General features: G+C 41.0%; 1 protein-coding gene across 2 annotated transcripts; it reads right to left on the bottom strand.

Annotated features, from left to right (window-relative positions):
- Positions 1 to 2,064: 2,064 nt before the first annotated feature.
- Positions 2,065 to 18,438, bottom strand: LOC146562312 (glycerol-3-phosphate acyltransferase 4). 2 transcript variants are annotated; one of them, XM_085293952.1, is made up of 13 exons: positions 18,284 to 18,438; positions 16,832 to 17,497; positions 14,236 to 14,305; positions 13,845 to 14,145; positions 12,482 to 12,556; positions 12,305 to 12,394; positions 6,960 to 7,053; positions 6,711 to 6,826; positions 6,444 to 6,499; positions 6,267 to 6,352; positions 6,046 to 6,174; positions 5,159 to 5,238; positions 2,065 to 3,442 (listed from the first exon to the last, which is right to left on the bottom strand). In XM_085293952.1, the coding sequence occupies exons 2-13, from the start codon at positions 16,997 to 16,999 to the stop codon at positions 3,334 to 3,336; spliced, it is 1,374 nt and encodes a 457-aa protein (XP_085150078.1). In that variant the 5' UTR covers positions 17,000 to 17,497; positions 18,284 to 18,438; the 3' UTR covers positions 2,065 to 3,333. The 2 variants fall into 2 exon arrangements, with proteins under 2 accessions (XP_085150078.1, XP_085150079.1); XM_085293953.1 differs by lacking the exon at positions 18,284 to 18,438 and adding an exon at positions 17,802 to 18,221.
- Between the last annotated feature and the right edge of the window lie 1,049 nt (positions 18,439 to 19,487).

Below are 19,487 nucleotides of genomic sequence, written 5' to 3'. Positions count from 1 at the left end.
CTTGCCTTAATCTCACTTCCCCTTAGCTGTATGATCAGTGATTATACCCTGCTGCTATCACCATTAACTACACTGTAATGTGCAGTCCTGTGCCAACAGATGCATGACTTCCACTTTAGTCATTTTTCTTTAGAAAACCCGCCTTCTCCAGTATCTTTTCATCACCACAGCAGCATAACAACATTTCCCCATCCTTAGTTTCCAGTGGAGCCAGAAGCTATAAAAGACTTATTTGGAGTCGATGGATGTGTGCCATGTGGCAGGGTTGGACTCTGGCACTCCGTAATGTTGTTAGTGAGCTACTCAACCAAGGCATGGGTTACACAATCGAAAGCCGCTGTCTGCTTCCTCTTTCTCCTCCTCCTCCAAGCACTGTGTGCTTTATTTACCCGCATCAACGAATCCACTTGAAGCTATCGCAATCAAATGGTTTGGAAGGACGCCTCATTGAAAGGAGGAAGAAGTGGTTTATTGCAGCCATGGATTCTTGGATGAGGCAGTGCAGTATGAAAGTTTTCAGACCTTGTGGTTGTTGTTCATCTCTGTCTCACTTCCACAGTGCGTCTTTGTCCTGTCTTCCTCCCCTCATGGCAGATGGCTGTCCTCCCCTAAGCCTTGTCCTGCTAGAGGTTTCTTCCTGTTAAAAGGGGGATTTTCATTCCCACTGACACCAAGTTCTTCTTTTTAAGGGGGCACAATGTAAAGTGCTTTGAGGCGACTGTTGTGGTGATTTATAAATAAAACTGAACTGTCAAGTTTTCCACATTTTGTCAAGTTCCAATAATCTCAAATTCGATTCTGTCCTCCTGGTGCCAACCAGCATTTTACTGCACAGCTTCTGCTGCTCTTCTTCACAGGTATCTTTAACCTTTGCCCTTTTCAGTTCTCCATCCGTATGAAAGAGCTTGAATTCGTAAACAATGTAGCCACACATGTTCTAATGATTAGTTTCTACCCAAGCGATTAAAATGTAAACAATATAAACTTTATCATAAATAGCAATACTGCAATAAATTCTTATTCTTTAAAAAAGGGCAACCAAATGGTACGAGGAAGCAAATAGTCAACTGTGAAAAATGAATTGAATATAAGGTCTCCATGTAGTTGGTAAGAATAACTGAATAATTAAATTATAGGTTGATTGGCCTTGTAGAGCCAATCATCTTCATAAGTCTAGACCCAGAAATAGCTGATGTTTATCGTCTTTCCATCAATCGACACCCATGAGATCAAGATGTTTTGATTTTTTTATGCATTCAAAATTCTTATTCAATCTACTTTAAAACAGGTCTGTCTTTTGTTTTATCCCCTATATCAGCACTTCTAAGAATAAATGCTTTAGTCATTTGGACGCATATCATGAGCAGGTATCAGACTAAAAGTGAGCTTATGACATCTGACTCTACTGTGTGCTGAAACTCAGCAAATATTTGCCCCCTTCCTGGTTTATTCTTTGCATAATTGTCACAGTTACATGTGTCAGACTGTCAAAAAAATATTTAATGTGGGACAATTATAATGACAAAACACACAATGCAGTTTTAAAATCGTGACTTAATAAATTAAGGGATAAAATCTACCCAAACCTATCTGGCTCTGTGTGACAGAGTGATAGTGTAAACCTAATAACTTGTTTTGCCACTTTTGGCAGCACGAACTGAAATCAAGTGTGTGATTACTGGCAATGTCTTTCAAATCACTGTGAAGGAACTTTGGCCGACTCGCCTTTGCAGAGGTTTTTTTTTTTTTTTTTTTTTTTTTAAATCAACCACACTGCAGGGTTTTCAAGAATGAAAGGCTTGTTTAAGGTCACACATAAGCATCTCAGGTAATCACATGTTTAAATCTCTTCAAATGTGCTGTACATTCACGCACTGATCCTTAGCACTAAACCCTGATAGGGAATAAATGCAAGAATACAGTGCTAGAAAAATAAAGATTCCAATCTTGATGCCAGACTGGAGGCATCACAACGAAAAACTATCCAGAAAGACAGAAAACAACAGCAAGTCAAGGCAATACTTATAAACATTAGATATAGTGAAAAAAAAACAAAGTCAAAAGTAGTGAACATTCTTGAACATTTATTTTTATGAAATGATTTGACATAATCTAAAACGACTATCCCTGATAACAGCAGACCAGTGAGACAAAGGTCCCAGGGAGAAACCAATGAGGCCGTCCACCAAGTTTCTTGAGTTCAAAGTAAAGCTGCAGTCTGTTCATGAAACCTCCTTGAGGCTGCTAAGTTAGGAAAAAGGTCATTGGTGAGGCGGGGCAGATAAACACAATAGCTTTTAGAGTTTACTTAAAATAAACTAGCCACTGTTCACTGCAATGGCAGGAAGTCAATGAAAAGATGTATTTTTAAAAGGTGTATGAGTATGTTTTGGTTATTTGCCATTATATCTATGTGTTTAGTGAAGAGACCCACTGTTATGATTTTACATCGCTACCTGCGTGACACAAGCCTTACAGGAACAATGCTGACGAAATTCCTAATAATCCCTTTTTCCAGTTATACATTATTAGCTGGAAGAAGAATAGGTGTCTAAATCTACAGACTTCCATCAGAGTAACTGTGGGTGCACATTTTCCACTTCATAATGTGAGCACTTGCACATTCAGTGGAGAGAGGAGAAAAAAAAGAAAAGAAGTCACAGACAGCATATCAGGAACACGTCTCAAGCGCAGCTCCTACAGTGGCCATGTGTTGATACAAGTCTTAATGTAAAACTCAATGTTTAAAATACAAGGTTTTTTTTTCATCTTGGAAAAAAGCCCATAAAAATATCTGAAATGTAACAAAATCTGGCACTGTGCCCTGAATCAAGGGTACAAGCCGGTCATGAAAAACCCCAAGTCAGTCACAGGTTTCAGCTTTAGAACAATTTAGTTTTTATCTACAATAACTCCTTTATACACCCAGGTATAATCAAGTCTGAAACGGAAACATAACATAAAAACATGACTGTAAAATCTTAAAAACAAAATATAAAACGATTAAGTGAAAAAGAAAAAAACAAACAAAAATAAACACTTTTCCTTAAAAGACTGCCACCAAGGAAGACTCTCCTTTGCTCCGTTTCTAATGCAAGCGAGGCTTCGGTCAAGCTATTCCAACACAGGGCAGCAGACTCAGAATGACCTGTAACAGCGAAGCCAACTTAACATGCCAGGCTGAGGCAGTGACCGAGGAAGCCAAATGGAGTACTTTTGACATCAGGGACAGAATTTTCCAGTCCAGGGGCTCCGACAGAAAAGGACCGCTGCTGATCGCCTAATCAGTAAGAGGTGCCCAGCTTTGAGCCAGTCCATCTCCATAAAGGTCCTTCAGGAGCGGCTGCGGTCCTCCTGGGTGCCAACCAGCATTTTACTGTACAACTTCTGCTGCTCTTCTTTAAAGGTATCTTTAACCTTTGCCCTTTTCAGTCCTCCATCCCTATAAAAGAGCCTGAATTAGTAACAATGTAGCCACACATGTTCTACTGATTAGTTTCTATCCAAGCAATTAAAATGTAAAAAACTTAAACTTTATCGTAAATGGCAATACTGTAATAAATTCTTATTCTTTAAAAAAAATGGCAACCAAATGGTATAAGGAAGCAAATATTCAACTATGAAAACTGAATTAAATATAATAATGTCTCCATGTAATTGGTAAGAATAATTGAATAATTAAATTATAGGTTGATTGGCCTTGTAGATCCAATCAGCTTCATAAGTCTAGACGCAGAAATAGCTAATGATGTCAAACTGTTCTTCATTTCCCAGAAATCAAACATTTTTGGCATCACTGAGAGTAACAACAGTCCAAATTCTTGCAGCGCCAATAAAATGATGAGTGTGGGAGTTCACCCTGGTGTTACAAAAAAGTTCAACATCCATGAAAAAGTTGTTTAACAGAGTAAGACGTTAGCTAACTATACTCTCCATCAAAAAATTATAAATCATGTTCTGAAAGTTAAGAAAGTTAAGAAAGTTAAGAAAGAAAGAAAGAAAGAAAGAAAGAAAGAAAGAAAGAAAGAAAGAAAGAAAGAAAGAAAGAAAGAAAGAAAGGAGACAGATCTGTTGTCACTCTGGACAAAACAAAACAGTAGCAATGTTTGTCTGCATGCTCAATCATCCAAGTAAGGAAATCCCCCAAAGTTGATTTTGTTCTGAGTGACGAAATGTTTCTCCCAATGAAAACACCATGTCCAGATGAACAGAATCAACTTTTTGGGAGTAGCGATGTTTGTAGTGTTACTGAAGTTTGGCTAGCTGGCAATGGCGTGCTACCTGGTGGCTACCTACAGAGCTATGGTTAGAGTAATATAAACTTAATAAAGGTTAATGTGAGGGTCTCTTAACTAAACTTTAGTTAAGAGAACATTTCAGATAATCCATCTAACGGAAAAATTTCTGATTCTAGGCTTCAGGTCCCCACTGAAATCTTAGTCAGCCTGAGAGTGATTCTTTTCTGATGCGTTAAAATATTTGGTGTCTGGCAAGCCGTGAGCTGTAGATACAGTAGATACAAACTGAGCTTAAAGGCGTGCTGCACATAACCAGTGCTAATAAAAAGCCAGACAAATTGACAACGACCATGGATTATTCTTAGGGGCTTGTTTATGTTAACTAAAAAAAAAAGTATCCCAGTACATTAAAAAGACAAGAGTCTAAACAAACGCCACAGGAGGACAAGGAAGCAGGAGGGACATCATCATGTAACAAGCAGATAAACTGTAATTCAGATGGCACCCTACAACGCTGTAGTAACTAAAGGAAATTTCAGTAGTTCATAGCTCATAAAAAGAAAGGAAAGCAGTGTTATTAGGTTGCATCAATTTGCTCAATGCATTTCATGGAAACTAATGGATGCAGTTGAAACAGTAAAGAAAATCCAGTATATTTTTAGACATCTAAAATGATCTGTGTGGGACTATAGTACATGTAACATAATTATGGATGGATTTGGTTAACAGCTCCAACAAGCTGGAGCAATGATTGTGTATGTGACTGACAGAAAAAAACCTTTTATTTTGTAAGGTTTTGCTATTGCTTTTGGTTACACTTGTGCTTTTCTATGATCCAGTGTCTGGTATGAATAGTCACACGTTTTTCTGCCTTGTCCTTCATTGAATGTGTATGTGAAAATGAAAGAGTGTTATCTTACCATAAGAGATCGACAAGTCCTCCTTGCCTGGCTATGGCTGCTTTAACACGATTTGCGAACTGTACTGCATCCTCTCCCTCCTGTTGGGAGGACAAACATGAATACAGTTCTGGTAAGCAAGCGGTCATAAACAATGAACAGCTTTTCTCCTAAAATCTTATCATTTTGTCATACTGAAGGAGATCTGGGTGGCAGCATCTGTAGCAATGCCATGCAGCACATGCTCATGCAATATGCACTAATGCACCACATACCATGGAGGATGCTGGTTTTTGAGTTGTGTGCTGATGGTTGCTCTTTTTAGCTCTTTAAGACTATGTATATGATGAATGAATGAATAGATTTTGATTGGTCAGGTCACCGGACAGATTTATGTTACATTTCAGTCGATCTTAAATAAGAGAGTTAGCAACATTTCTGAATCTTGTTTTAATTCTCAAAGACTTTGCTTCTCTGAGATGATCTTTGCATAATCAATAATGTTAATGACCTGTTGCCAGTTAAGATAATTAATGCTGAGATGTTTCACTAAGTGCTTTATTCCCCTCATGTGTTTTGTTGCCCTTGTCTAAAAAAGTATAAAGCCTTGAAAATGTATACCATCAAAAGTTTGGTATTATTCTCATTGTAGGAATTTGTAAACAGGGCGACAAAACAATACAGAGGGTCTACAGCTGAAACGCATATTCTGTTATTGTGACTGCAGGTCCTGCTGGTCAAATTTTGAGGATGGCTGGTCAAAATAAAATGTAATAAATCAAGATAAAAAAAAATCCATTACAAGTATATGGATTTTAAACAACGTGCTCTCAATATATAAAAACAAAACAACAAAAAAAAGAAACACAAAGCTTCTCTTTGTTGAGATGCCTCGAGTTGAGTCTCACCTCTCTAGACATGGGAGGAAGGTACCACACGCTGCAGACGATGGCCCAGCTGCTCATCATACGCAAAAGGTAGTTGACCATCCCGAACTTGCTGCTATTCCAGAAAGCATCTCCAAAGCGGGGATCATACTATGAGGTTCAGGCACACACCAAAATGATTAATCAGTACATGTGTTACTGTGGACAAGACTGTAGTTAAAAACTAGAACAAAAACTGTTACCTTAATAGCCACAGGGTAGACTGTGGCACCAATTTCAAAACTGCCCTTCTTAAACATCATAACCGATGTGTTGTTAATGCAGGTACCTTGAAATAAGAATTCATAAAACACAAGGTTTATGTAAGATAAAATGAAACTTGCAGTTAGATAACTATATGATTTTCTATATGAGCTCACCTTCTGGGAAAATGAGGATAGGCAGTTTAGATTTATCTTCTACATGGTCGCTCAATCTGTAGTGAAAGAAGTATGCAGGTTAATGCAAAAGATTTCTAAAGAGATCACTTTTTAAAGACTATTAAACCAAAAATTTGAGTAGACTTATTCCAATTTGAAGTTTTACTTTGAATGATCCAAAAACAACCCATGGAATAATTTCTAAAAAGGTAAAACGTCATAAAAACGTACAAAAAAAATATCTTTAAACACAGACTGTAATTCTACCTTTTGGCCACAAGATGTCTGTCTTTTACTTCTGAGCGTTCAAACCAAATGTGTGGACAAGCTTTGACCATGGATCTCTGAATGACCCCCATCAAGCCGCCATGGATTTGTCCAACCTAACAACACAAACACAAAGATAGCAACAGATCTATTTCTGGGAGAGTTTCCACTCCAACAAATACCTGCAGTAGAAGAAGTGACCAACGTAAATGTTTTGTTCTTTTCTACATTTTGTGCCAGTATAGTTACCATAGCATAACAGCCATCGCTTGCCAGGATGATGACATCAATTGGTGAAGTGTGGTTAGCGACACAGATGCCTCCATTTTTGGGTTTATTCTCACTAGAAAAGGGGGAAACAACAATTAAATTATGATGGGACTTAATAAAGATTATGAAGTGTGGGGGGTAAGCAACTGTTAAAATCAAATGCAAAACCATGCTTAATAGAAATTTTGGTATGATTTGGTGCAGTGCCTCCCACCCTCTTCTCTGGTGAAAACAAAGCAACCCATGCTGTCCATGTTGAAATGTGCGACCCCCTGAGTATGGAGGATCTGACAGCTAAGACTACATTCCACAGATAGAGTTTCCATCTTAAATAGGGAGAGAACATTGCTTACTGTATCACTTGAGTATTTTTAGAACCAGACTGGGGAGGAATACATGTTACAACAGGCTAGGCCCAACAGACTCAAAGTTACAGCTCTGGCTTACCTACAAGTGCACCTAATGTGCATCAGTCCAATCAACAAATGTCAAACAAGTACTGACTCGACTTCTACTCGTATCTCTCAGTCTCAACAGAATCTGAATTTATATTCTCATTTCAACAACAAACCACCATTGTTCTGCAGGTGAAAGCATATCAGGTCACATTTCCTTTCAGAAACGTAACAAATATCACTAAAAATGTCAGCTGATTATTTCAAATTCCTTCAAGCCTCCAATACACTTGGCACTGCCAAGAAAACACCAGCTGCTAGAGAGTGCACAATGTGAGTAATAACTTCCTCTTCCACATCGGTTGCATGTGCAACCCTTTTGATCAAAGTCCTCTGTCACGTTTTATGTTCCTCCAACGTTCTTGCAAAAAAAATATATATATTTAAATTATTTCTTGCATCACTTAATAAATCTCTCAAACCCAAATCTAATTGAATCAGTAATGGTTCATGAAACACATTCCTTGGCTCCAAGCATGTCATATGTAAAAACTTGGAAAGTTTGGTTGAGCTCACAATGGTTGTGTGAGCATCTGTTGCTGACTTCTGTACTTCATCTTGCATCAGAATAACTGCTGTGGTGAAAATTAATTCAGAAAGTCTTGAGTCTAGCTACAGACACCCTTCCTTTCATGCTCACACACTATATGCACAGATTTCCATTGTTAACACCATGGCTTCTGCTCTCTGAACATAAGTCATCTGTCATCATGTAATCTGACACCTTTCCCCTCAGGACAAGATGTCAACTGAGCCTTATGTTTCTGAAAGGCAAAATGATGGGACCATGTGAACAAGCGGTGCAGCCGCTGCATGGTTGGGATTATTGCATCCTTCTAGATTTATGATAACTTCAAACCAAAGCTTAAATCTTGACATCCTCATTGCCCAAAGTAGGGCTGGGCCATATCATACCGTTCACGGTAATACCGGTATAATGTTGGGCAACGATAACAAAATGAAATATCGCAATAGAATATGGGTAAAACGCATGCGCAGTGCCTTTGTTTTCATACGAAAATGGCGGAAAAAGCATGGCGGTGACAGAGAATGAGAAGGGCGAAAGTGGAATGAATGAAACGGATGAACCAGAATTAGTTTGTCAAAATGCTGCAACTTCAGTGGTGTGGAACTGGTTTAGCTTTCGTCTGTCAGATACACATCAAAAAACTATTTTTGGTAGCGCATGCTAGTGGGCCGTCGTTATTACCAAGTTATATTTTGGAAAATACAGCACACTTAAAATCAATCTTTTGATTTTTCTGAAAATCGACAGTGCCCCTTATAATCCCGTGTGCCTTATATATGAATTCTGGTTGTGTTTACTGACCTCGAAACGATTTTATGTATTATACACGGCGTTCGAAAATCAGTCAAATGTTTTAGTACGACTTTGCTAAGCTACGAACCCGCACCGCTTGATGGATTGTCGGAGCATTACGGCTGTCGTACGCAGGAGCCTCGTGGAGTGATATGTACTGTGCTTCAACATAATATTACCGTATTGTGTGTGTATAACCTCTTTTTAAGTTTTGTAGATATTATACATGGTTATGCTGAGGATATGTCGGCCAATTTCCACTGGAAATGCATTTTGGTTAAACTGTCAGCAAGGAATTTGCATTTGCACAGTTACATTTTTATATAACTTTTAATGCACACTAAAAAAATTAAAAAAAAAAAAAACAGCTGCTTGTTTAAGTGAAAATACATTGATGTTTTTTTTGTTTTGCACTAATAAAGTTGTAAAGTGTTTTGTCTAGTGTCAATTATATCATCTTATATATAATTATCGCAAATTTTCAAATGTATATCGTGATAAATACTTTTGGTCATATCGTCCTGCTCTAGCCCAAAGTGTCATAGGCTACGTTCACACTGCAGGTCTTAATGCTCAATTCCGATTTTTTGATCAAATCCGATTTTTCTGTCTGGTTGTTCACACTACAAATAAAATGTGACCGCAAAACCGCTCTAGTGTGAACGGTTCACGGCCCTCAGAGTGGCCCGCACGCGCAAAAGAAGACATCACACACAACGCACTCCGTTTACGGTAGTAAAAATGGCAGCTACAGAGCTAGCAGGTGTTGTTGCAGCAGTCTATTAATTTCTGCACAGTCATAACTGACAGAATTTTGACAAATTAGAGGAAGAAGGACACTGAGAAAAAAGATAGCCTGTGCTTTAACAATGGCCTTGTTTGGAGCAGTGGCTGCTACCTCCGTGCAGAGGTATATATGGACACGGAGTCGTTTAGCTTGAATAGAATTGTCTCCCCATATGCTAATCAACTCCAAAACCTCAGTTTTTGTCCATTGACTCGCTCCGTCTCCAGTTTCCGCCGCCATGCTTTCTCATTTGTCTTCTCTGGCACTGATAATTGGCTTCTGTCTTGTGTCAGTGACATAAAAGACTGATTTAATGCAACATGACCATTCAAACAGCAGTCACTTTCTAAAACATTAGATATCTATTGGATTCAGTACCACATACGAAAGTGACCCAGATCGGATTTGAAAATATCGGATTTGTGCCGTTCACACTGTCATACCATGATCGGATATGGGTCGCATAGGGTCAAAAAAGTCATATTTGATGCGCTTTCGCCTGCAGTGTTACGTAGCCTAAAGTAACCCCAAAACGCATTAAATCTATCCATCCATCTTCATCCGCTTTGTCCGGGGCCGGGTCGCGGGGGCAGCAGCCTAAGCAAAGAGGCCCAGACCTCCCTCTCCCCAGCCACCTCCTCCAGCTTATCCGGGGGAATACCAAGGCGTTCCCAGGCCAGCCGAGAGATATAATCTCTCCAGCGTGTCCTGGGTCTGCCCCGGGGCCTCCTCCCGGTGGGACATGCCTGGAACACCTCACCCAGGAGGCGCCCAGGGGGCATCCTTGTCAGATGCCCGAACCACCTCAGCTAGCTCCTTTCGATGTGGAGCAGCAGCTGCTCTACTCTGAGCCCCTCCCGGATGGCCGAACTTCTCACCCTATCTCTAAGGGAGAGGCCAGCCACCCTTCGGAGGAAGCTCATTTCTGCCGCTTGTATCCGCGATCTCGTTCTTTCGGTCACTACCCACAGCTCGTGGCCATAGGTGAAGGTAGGGACGTAGATCGACCGGTAAATTGAGAGCTTCGCTTTTACACTCAGCTCCCTCTTCACCACGACGGACCGGTGCAGCGTCCGCATTACTGCAGCTGCAGCCCCAATCCGTCTGTCGATCTCCGGCTCCCTTCTCCCATCACTCGCGAACAAGACCCCGAGATACTTGAACTCCTCCACTTGGGGCAAGAACTCATCCCCGACCCGGAGTGGGCACTCCACCCTTTTCCGGCTGAGAACCATGGCCTCAGATTTGGAGGTGCTGATCCTCATTCCCGCTGCTTCACACTCGGTGCGAACCGTTCCAGTGCGAGCTGGAGGCCCTCACCCGATGAAGCCAACAGAACCACATCATCTGCAAAAATCAGAGATGAGATTCTGAGGCCACCAAAGCGAAAGCCCTCCGCCACTTGGCTGCGCCTAGAAATCCTGTCCATAAAAATTATGAACAGAACCGGAGACAAAGGGCAGCCCTGGCGGAGCCCATCACCCACCAGGAACGAGTCCGACTTATTGCCGGCAATGCGAACCAAGCTCTTGCAACGGTTGTATAGGGATCGAATGGCCCGTAGCAATGGGCCAGACACCCCATATTCCCGCAACACCTCCCACAGGACACCCCGAGGGACACGGTCGAATGCCTTCTCCAAGTCCACAAAACACATGTAGACTGGTTGGGCAAACTCCCATGCACCCTCAAGTATCCTGGAGAGGATAAAGAGCTGGTCCAGTGTTCCGCGACCAGGACGAAAACCGCATTGTTCCTCCTGTATCAGAGGTTCGACTAACGGACGAACTCTCCTTTCCAGCACCCTGGCATAGACTTTCCCAGGGAGGCTGAGGAGTGTGATCCCCCTGTAGTTGGAACACACCCTCCGGTCCCCTTTCTTAAAGATGGGGACCACCACCCCGGTCTGCCAGTCCACAGGTACTGCCCCTGATCTCCACGCAACATTGCAGAGGCGTGTCAACCAGGACAGCCCTACAACGTCCAGAGCCTTCAGGAACTCGGGGCGGACCTCATCAACACCAGGGGCTCTGCCACCAAGGAGTTGTTTAACTGCCTCAGTGACCTCGCCCCCGGAAATTGGCGGGTCATTCCCCTCCTCCCCAGACTCTGCTTCCTCCTCGGAAGACGTGTCAGTGGGATTAAGGAGGTCCTCGAAGTATTCCTTCCACCGCCTGACAATTTTCTCAGTCGACGTCAGCATTAAATCTACAGTGGCATTTTTGAAAGTGACTGCTGACATTATGCAATTTTTGGGGGTCTCTTTTTGTTAAACATAGTTTTCCCCTTGACAATGAAAAAGTAAATCGCTCTGAGCGCTATCTAATTGTAATTTGATTTTTTTTTAGCGAAGTCAATAATCACCAGCAGCACTGTTACACTTTTCGGACAGACTTTTGCACTGTTAGAACTTTGGCTTCATGCAATTTCTTATTGAGTGCGAACAGACACATCAATCAATATTTTTAATGAAAACTTATCAGGGTGTATGCCATTAAAGAGCAAGAGTGAAAAAAAATTGGGAAATTAACCACAATGTTGAGAAAGCACAGAGAAACACTGGGGCAGTTGTGTGAAGCAATCAACCAGCAGATGCACCACCCATCATCCTGTCCTCTATGACGGACACTGATCCAAAAAAAAAATGGAAAATTATGCAATTAAATGAGCAATGTCAAGTAAACACTTCCAGTGGTTGACAAATGGAATAAAACAGTCACATGACTTGGTGGTTATATGGGAAAACAGTGTAGGTCCTTACCTGTCATGGTAGGTTATAATGGCAGTCAAAGCTCTGACGCATATTCTGTAGCACATCAAATGGACTTTCTCACTCAGAAAATTCTTCATCCTGGAAAGAGTACACAGCAGGATTAACACATCTGCAGGGCTGATCTGATACTTTTGATAGAGTTAAAGTCGTAACCATCAGTTATACCTTCCATTTGGCAGCAGCCCAACAACAGAGGTGAGGAACACAAGCAGACCTACACCAGTGAAGGCAAGAGTGACCCTGATAGAGGGAGACAGGACAATTCAGAGAAGCATATATAAGGAAGCATTACAACAGAACACTGTAGTTGTTTTGGTTTAATTAATTAGTCTTTGTATGGACATTAACATGCAGATATATTACTTAAAAAGCTTTCTTCTGAACCACAAGCTTTCACTTAGAAGAGCTCATGTAAAAAGCAGTAGTGTAAGATTCTTGACATAAACTCAAAGTATCATGCCCTCCTCTACACTCCACTGTCTCAGACAAGACTGCAGAACCTGCAGGAGGACATATTAGGTGACAGTTAAGCTGGCCGACACGTCGACTTAATCTGGATGAACCAATCATCCAGGGCTGGAAAAGGTGCTGATTATATTGTGTGGGGATTAAGAAAAATATAAGAGAGCTGAAGGTTTCACAGTGTCATGAGCAAAGCCAATATTCAATTGGACAAAGGCTGAAAGAGAGAATCTATTAGGCTTGACAGGAGACTAGAAAGGAGGGTGTCTGTGCAGCGGTGGCCTGATTTGTCTCCCCACTGGCGACTGGAAATGAGCCAGCCACACTTAGCACTGAGTCACCATCTCTGTGTCTTTCTAAGATGAGGCTGGTAGAGGATCTCTGTATGTGGCGTCTTTAGTTATGTAACAGCAAGTTCGCATGTCAAGTAACCACACAAAACTGAGTAACCAGTTAGACTTGCATGTGGTTAAAACATAAATGTGAAACTTTAGTAACATTCTCTGGGACAGTTTGTTAAAACTGAAGAACTTAATACAAGAAAAAAGCGTTCTATCATTGCTCAGTTGGGCAGGACTGCTGCATCACACAGTCAAACCACACACCCAAGGGCTGGAATCTAGACGTCCCATAGATGCGAACATGTGCGTTAATGCTGTGACGGCCTAAAGACCTATCGAGGGTGTACCCGACCTTTCTGAAATATCCCTACTGGAAGCATCGATTGTGAGGCTGGTTTGGCCTACAGGTGGTACATTTGCAACTTTTTATTGGACTATTTAGATAGAGTTACATGACAAAAGATACAAACATACATGCTAGGGAAGGAGATTATTAGTATGTTACATACGTAACATATTTCTCATGTCGTTGAGCGTTTGTGACGAGCTAAAATATGGAAAAGTATTCAAACTAAATTTTTATGCTAGCATTAGCATTTGTGACAAGGTTATACCAGTGCCTAGTTGTACAGGAGGGGCTAATGTATTGTGTGTATCCATGTTTTTGGTATTTCAAAAGCAGCAACTGTGCTTTTGCCTGTGACTCTTCAAAGTACAGCTAATACCTGAGAGGCAGCAGGAAACCATAGCGGATCAGCAGGCCCAGCCCCCATAGGACAGTCAGCCTCAGGCTGATATAGTGGAAGTTGTAGTTGCTCCGGGTCAGCAGATTCCAGGACTTCAGCTCCTCAGCAGTAAACCGCTTGGTCACTTCATCATCCATGATGCTTTCCACTCCTCGCCGGGCAAAATAGAAAATGTCAGATAACTCAAACTCAGTGGCTGAGTCCAGGTCTTTATTGCTGCCGCTCCGCCGGATCTCCTTGATCTCCTCCTCCAAGGAGGTTGGCTCCTTGGCAATGATAGCTGGAATAGTTCAGACAGACAGAAAGTCAAAAATATTCACCTCTAAAACAAATACATCTTTTGAACAAATATTTCCAAGAATGATCTTACCATTTGAATAGGGTTTGTACAGGAGGTGATTCTTTTCTTTTGCTCCTCTCTCTATCCTAAGTGTGGCCCACTAGAAAGAAACAAAGAAAGAAATGGATCTACAATTAGAAAGAGACGCAAAAATGTTTGAGAAATTAAAAAAAAAAAAAAAAAACAGTTCATTCTAGAGAGGTGCACAAATATTCTCCACACCCTGGCCTAAAGGCATCTAAAATGAAAACATGTGCGCACTGGTTATCAGCAGAGTTGTTATTTTAAAGACAGGTTTCAGCCTTGCATTCAATCATCATTGCAACATTACATTACATGAAAGAAAGGTCAAACATCTGGCAGCAGAAGGAATCTTATATGGACAAATGGTCACATTTTTAAGCAAGCCAATATCCGATACTCGTTTCTGCTCAAGAGGCAATATGAATGAACTTTCCCCACAAAAAGAAATATTACATCTATTGTTTTTCCTTTTTGCACAAATGATTAAAAATGGCAGAATTCCCCAGTGTTGTTCAAGTATATCGTGCTTATCTTCAGACACCTAATGTTTGCTTATTCAAAAAAAAAAAAAAGAGGATTTCCGTGTGTAGTACTTCTCCAATTTTTCTGACTTATCTGTGCTTGCAGAAACACTAAAATGCAGACTACTCCCTGTTTAACATGTATTATACTGCAATAAATGTCAAAAATATTTCCTATGACGCAAACATCTAGTCATTTACGTATGCTGTGCTAGGTGAGATAAAAAACTAAATGAAGTGCATCAAAGAACGCAGTGTTCTCCCAAGCTGGAAAACAACATGTTTGTTTGTGTGCGTGTGTTTGGGGGGGATATCAGGAAATGAGTAACCTGGTTGTGCTCGATCAGTTTCACCTGTGCCTACCCATATGGAAAAGAAATAGTAAAAACTTATATGTGATTACTCATGAAAGTGGCCACTTTCATGAGTAAATCATATAAGGCTTACATGATTTACTCATGAAAGTGGCCACTTTCTCATTACTTTCATACATTGTTTTCGTAAGTATCCAAAACATACAAGTTTCATTATATAATTTTTCAAGGGATCTTATATCTGTTTTCACTCTTATATGCTTTACATACAAGTTTCACACAAGACAGATACAAACTTTATAAGATTTATATATATCTTTTCCATATGGGTACAGCCTGCAGAATTTTGGCAACTTTGAGGGTTTTCTGCATCAATCATAAGAAAATCAACTGACACTGGAACAAAACCGAATGTTTGTAAGTACTCAAACACATTAAGGCATGAAAGTCTGCTAAAACTCAAATTAGTCAAAAGGACTGGTACAAACAAGAACGCTTGGTGGCTGGACATCTCACAAACTTTCAAACGTTTGGCTCTAAATCACAGAAAGCCTAAACACCTTTATTTAGGCTGGATAACCAAGATGTTTTATTACATTTCCTAAAAATAACTTTATTTTACAGCAACAATTAACATTAACTCTAGTAATGAAGGCTCTACACAAGCCATCATTAGTCAAATCTGATACAAGCAACACTAGTCAACCAAGGTTTTTCACTTTTTTATTTTGTTCTTTTACAGCTACCTTTGAACTGTGTCGTGACAAGTTGTCTTACCGAGTCATCATATGAAAATGCAGCTGCAGTTGTCAGTGGTGACTGCAGGAGTAAACAGAGAGCGGCTCCTTCTAGTAAAAAGATGAGGACCAAAATAAAGCAGCTGCTTTGCAGCATGTAGCCCCCAAGCTGCATGCGAGCGAAAAGGTCCTAACTGCTACATGCACATATCTTATGAAGTATTGCCATTTATACACTCATTGGTTAACAGTAAAGCAAATTCTTCAGACAAGTAACTGCAAAAACAAAGTTTTCTGTTAAAACTGTCTATACTGTCTATACACAAACATGGCAGGTTTCATGTTTTTATTTCCATCAAACCTAATGAACCAAATCCATGTGCTACATCTTCATTCTCTGCCTTGCACGCTCTCGGTCGTATCTGTTCTGTTCTGGAAATCTCACTGCTGCTCCTTGAATCATGAGCTAAGAACATCTGATTATCTTCCAGTGGTTCATTTATTTCTGGCACAAGTTCTGCTCTCAGAGGTACATGATGGAAAGTAATGACTGCTTTACTAGTGACACAACTGGGCAGAGCAGCTGATGCACTGTGCCATTATTAGGAGTTCAAATGCATTTCTTTAAAGTAACGACAGCAATTCAGTAAGCAGAGACAACACTTACTGACAAGCACTGTTTTCTAAACTTGAATAACAAGGGAAGTGGCTGTGGTGTTGATCTCTATCAGTCAGACAATGCCTACTGGTCAGTCGTTAAAGGCACAGATAAAGCTGGAGACGTGCCAGTGAACAATCGCTGTTTTCTACAACTTATTTCCTTTTTACAACTAAGATAAAATTTTAATGACACATTTGAGGAACAATGCTAGCAACTTTTATGTCCTTGCCATTGTGCTTGGCAGCAGAAGCAATCGTTTTAACGGTCAACTGTACAAAAGCACAAACACACCTTTATCCGCAACATTTATGATTGCCACAGCACATCAGACTGCAATAAACTTTGAGTCACGAGGAAGCACGCTCTTACCTCAAAGACCTTTAAGAGTGTTTTCATGTAAAGACGCCGGATACCAAAGGACACCCCAAAGATGGCAGGCACAATAATGAAGACCAGCAGCAGGGTGAACCACACGGTGAAGGAGATGCCCAGCAGGATACACACCAAGTTATCAAAAGGATTGAAGAAGAGTTCCATCTTTAAAGTTGGATGAGTTCAGTTCAAAAACAGTGTAAAATCCCAGGATTGAGCAGATGTGAGAAGAGGTGCAGGTCTTCACCTCCCGGCCCCAAGTGGCCTTTACCTTTTTGTCAGAAAAAGGTCTTCATCAAGATAACTAGGGGATGGAGCTTCTCCTTGCACTGAAATGCGAATCATTACAAAAACAGGAGACCACCTTGTTGTTGCCCTCTTGGGCAGTGTTAAGTATTTCAGTAGATTCACCTCGAACTGGATTCTGAAACTGAGCTGAGAAGAGTTCCGAGAAGAGTTCCGGGAAAAGGAGGGGAGGGGGGTTACGATTAAGGCAGGTGTGCTAACAAACTGCCTGTCCCTTGTTGCAGATGTTTTCTGCGGTTTGAGAAATGCCTCCCGCTGGCGGAAACAATGTAAACACTGGGACAAAAACAGCTGGGTACAGCAGGTGGTTTTTCTTGTGTGGTGAAGATCCGGGAGCTCGGCAGGAGTCACAAAGGCCTGGAAAGATGTAAACACATGGTCAGGACCAGCTGTGTCTCAGTACTAAAACCTCTTTGGTCGGATTGCTGTCTGTGTAATTTAATAACGCAAGACAGACAACGTGTCCTTGTGTCAGCGCCTGCTCAGTACATATTACATATACCGGTGTACAAACTTAATGCTAACGTGAACATAAATAAACACCACTGGTCTTTATAAGGTTAGCGCCCACCTATTTTCTGCTAAGGAGCAGATAACTTTAAATGTTACGGTTATGGGCTGGGGTGCAACGATAACGTTAGCTTAGAGGCCCTTCTCGTACCAGCTGCTGATGCTGCAGTCGGGCGGCTAACGACAGGCTCCGTCCTCAATTAAAAAAAACAAAACACTTTGGATTAGCGCGGCTCATGCATTATTTAACGGCTATTGACGCTTTCCAGGACAATTTGGCCGCCTCTCAACCCCGAGGAGGCTATTAAAGCGATATAAGCAAGAACTCGGTTGCGAAACTCAAAGACTCCTGAACGCACACTGATGACAAGAAGCCAAGGATAAAGTTAGCTTGTCGCCTCTGAGCTAACAGTGAGGCTCAAATTTGCCTCCTTGTGCGAATTGCCTCGTTTTGCTAACGTTAGCCTGCTTGCGCTCAGCTCAGTCCTCCACGATGCTGTCCGGTAGTTCACGCTCCGCTAAGACAGCCTTTCAGTTGCCAGCTTGAATTCGGTACGAGGACTTGGTGTGTTTCCAGTAATTATCCTAACAACAAAACTACACGAGGCTTAAAAGGCTTCACAGTTAACCAACCTTCAGCCACGTTAAGTCCGGCTCCGGTATAGCAGCGCTCCGTCCCCCATCACTTTGTCTTTGTCTTTTGGACTGCAGCCAAACTCCACCCGTCGGACAGCACAAGCGTACAGCTGGCGGCTCGAGGATCACTGAAACGACCAACTCCTGCCGAAACCCCCCCACCCCACCGAGCGGTGCTGACCTCTGGTGGTACATGTACGCTATTACAGTTGAATACTTTATTGGGATTTTATTTTTTCTAACCACTAGTGGCGCTATAGAGCAACTTTGCCACACGCGCTTGTGGTCAGAGGTTTACATCCACTAACCATGGGCAGGAATATCATGATAATTTGGGGCTTTAAAGATTTCTTTAAACCGTTCTTTTTCTCAGGATGGAAGGAGTTATTTTGGATTTTTTTTCCAGTCCAAGCAGGCTCAAAAGTATGCATCCACTTTCTTAAATCCTTTAATACATGGTGTTCAAGGTTCTACAATGTCTTTTAACTTGACAAGTTCACGACCTATTAACTTTAACTGCTAGTTTCTTTTGCTAGCATATGGATGTTTGACAACACTCATTGGACCACCACTCAGAACAACGAGAAAACAAAGGAACTCAGTGAAGACCAAAAAAGGAGAATTGTAGATTTACACAAGTTGTCAAGACCTCCCTGAGCCATTTCTAAACACTGCAAATTCTAAGATCATCAGTTTAACCAGCTGTCCTTAAATAAAAGTTATTCAGATGTCTCACTACTTTTTAAGGTCTAAAAAGAGGTCAAACTATCACCCTTAGATGAGAGTAAATTGTTAGAACAACCCAGGAATCACCAAAGCTCAAGCCTGCCATGAACGGGAAACTGCTGGATGCCAACCAAGAACAAGACAATGACCCAAAACACATCAAACCTGGTTTTGGATTAGATAAAGCAGGCTAACATTAAGTTTCTTGAATGGCCTTCCCAAAGCCCCAAGCTCAGTCCTGTTGAGAATTTCTGCACTATATTTAAAACTGTCATACTGTATTTAAATTTTTTTGACCACAACTAAACAAAATAGGAAATATTAGTACAAACCTGCCATTTGTACTGCATCAGAATGATAGAATTAATACACCTTTTCTAATATTACTCTTCACGTAATAGCAAATTCCCCCAAAACAAAAAATAAAGCCTTTGTTGTTTATGTTTTTTTTAAATATATATATATTTTTATCTAC

The sequence above is a fragment of the Mchenga conophoros genome, linkage group LG12 (assembly GCF_057382185.1).
Source record: "Mchenga conophoros isolate Kocher_MC1m ecotype Shallow Benthic linkage group LG12, M_conophoros_male_GT1.1, whole genome shotgun sequence".
NCBI lineage: Eukaryota > Metazoa > Chordata > Actinopteri > Cichliformes > Cichlidae > Mchenga > Mchenga conophoros.
The sequence above is the reverse complement of the archived record's forward strand: the minus strand, read 5'-3'. Positions and strand labels throughout refer to the sequence as shown.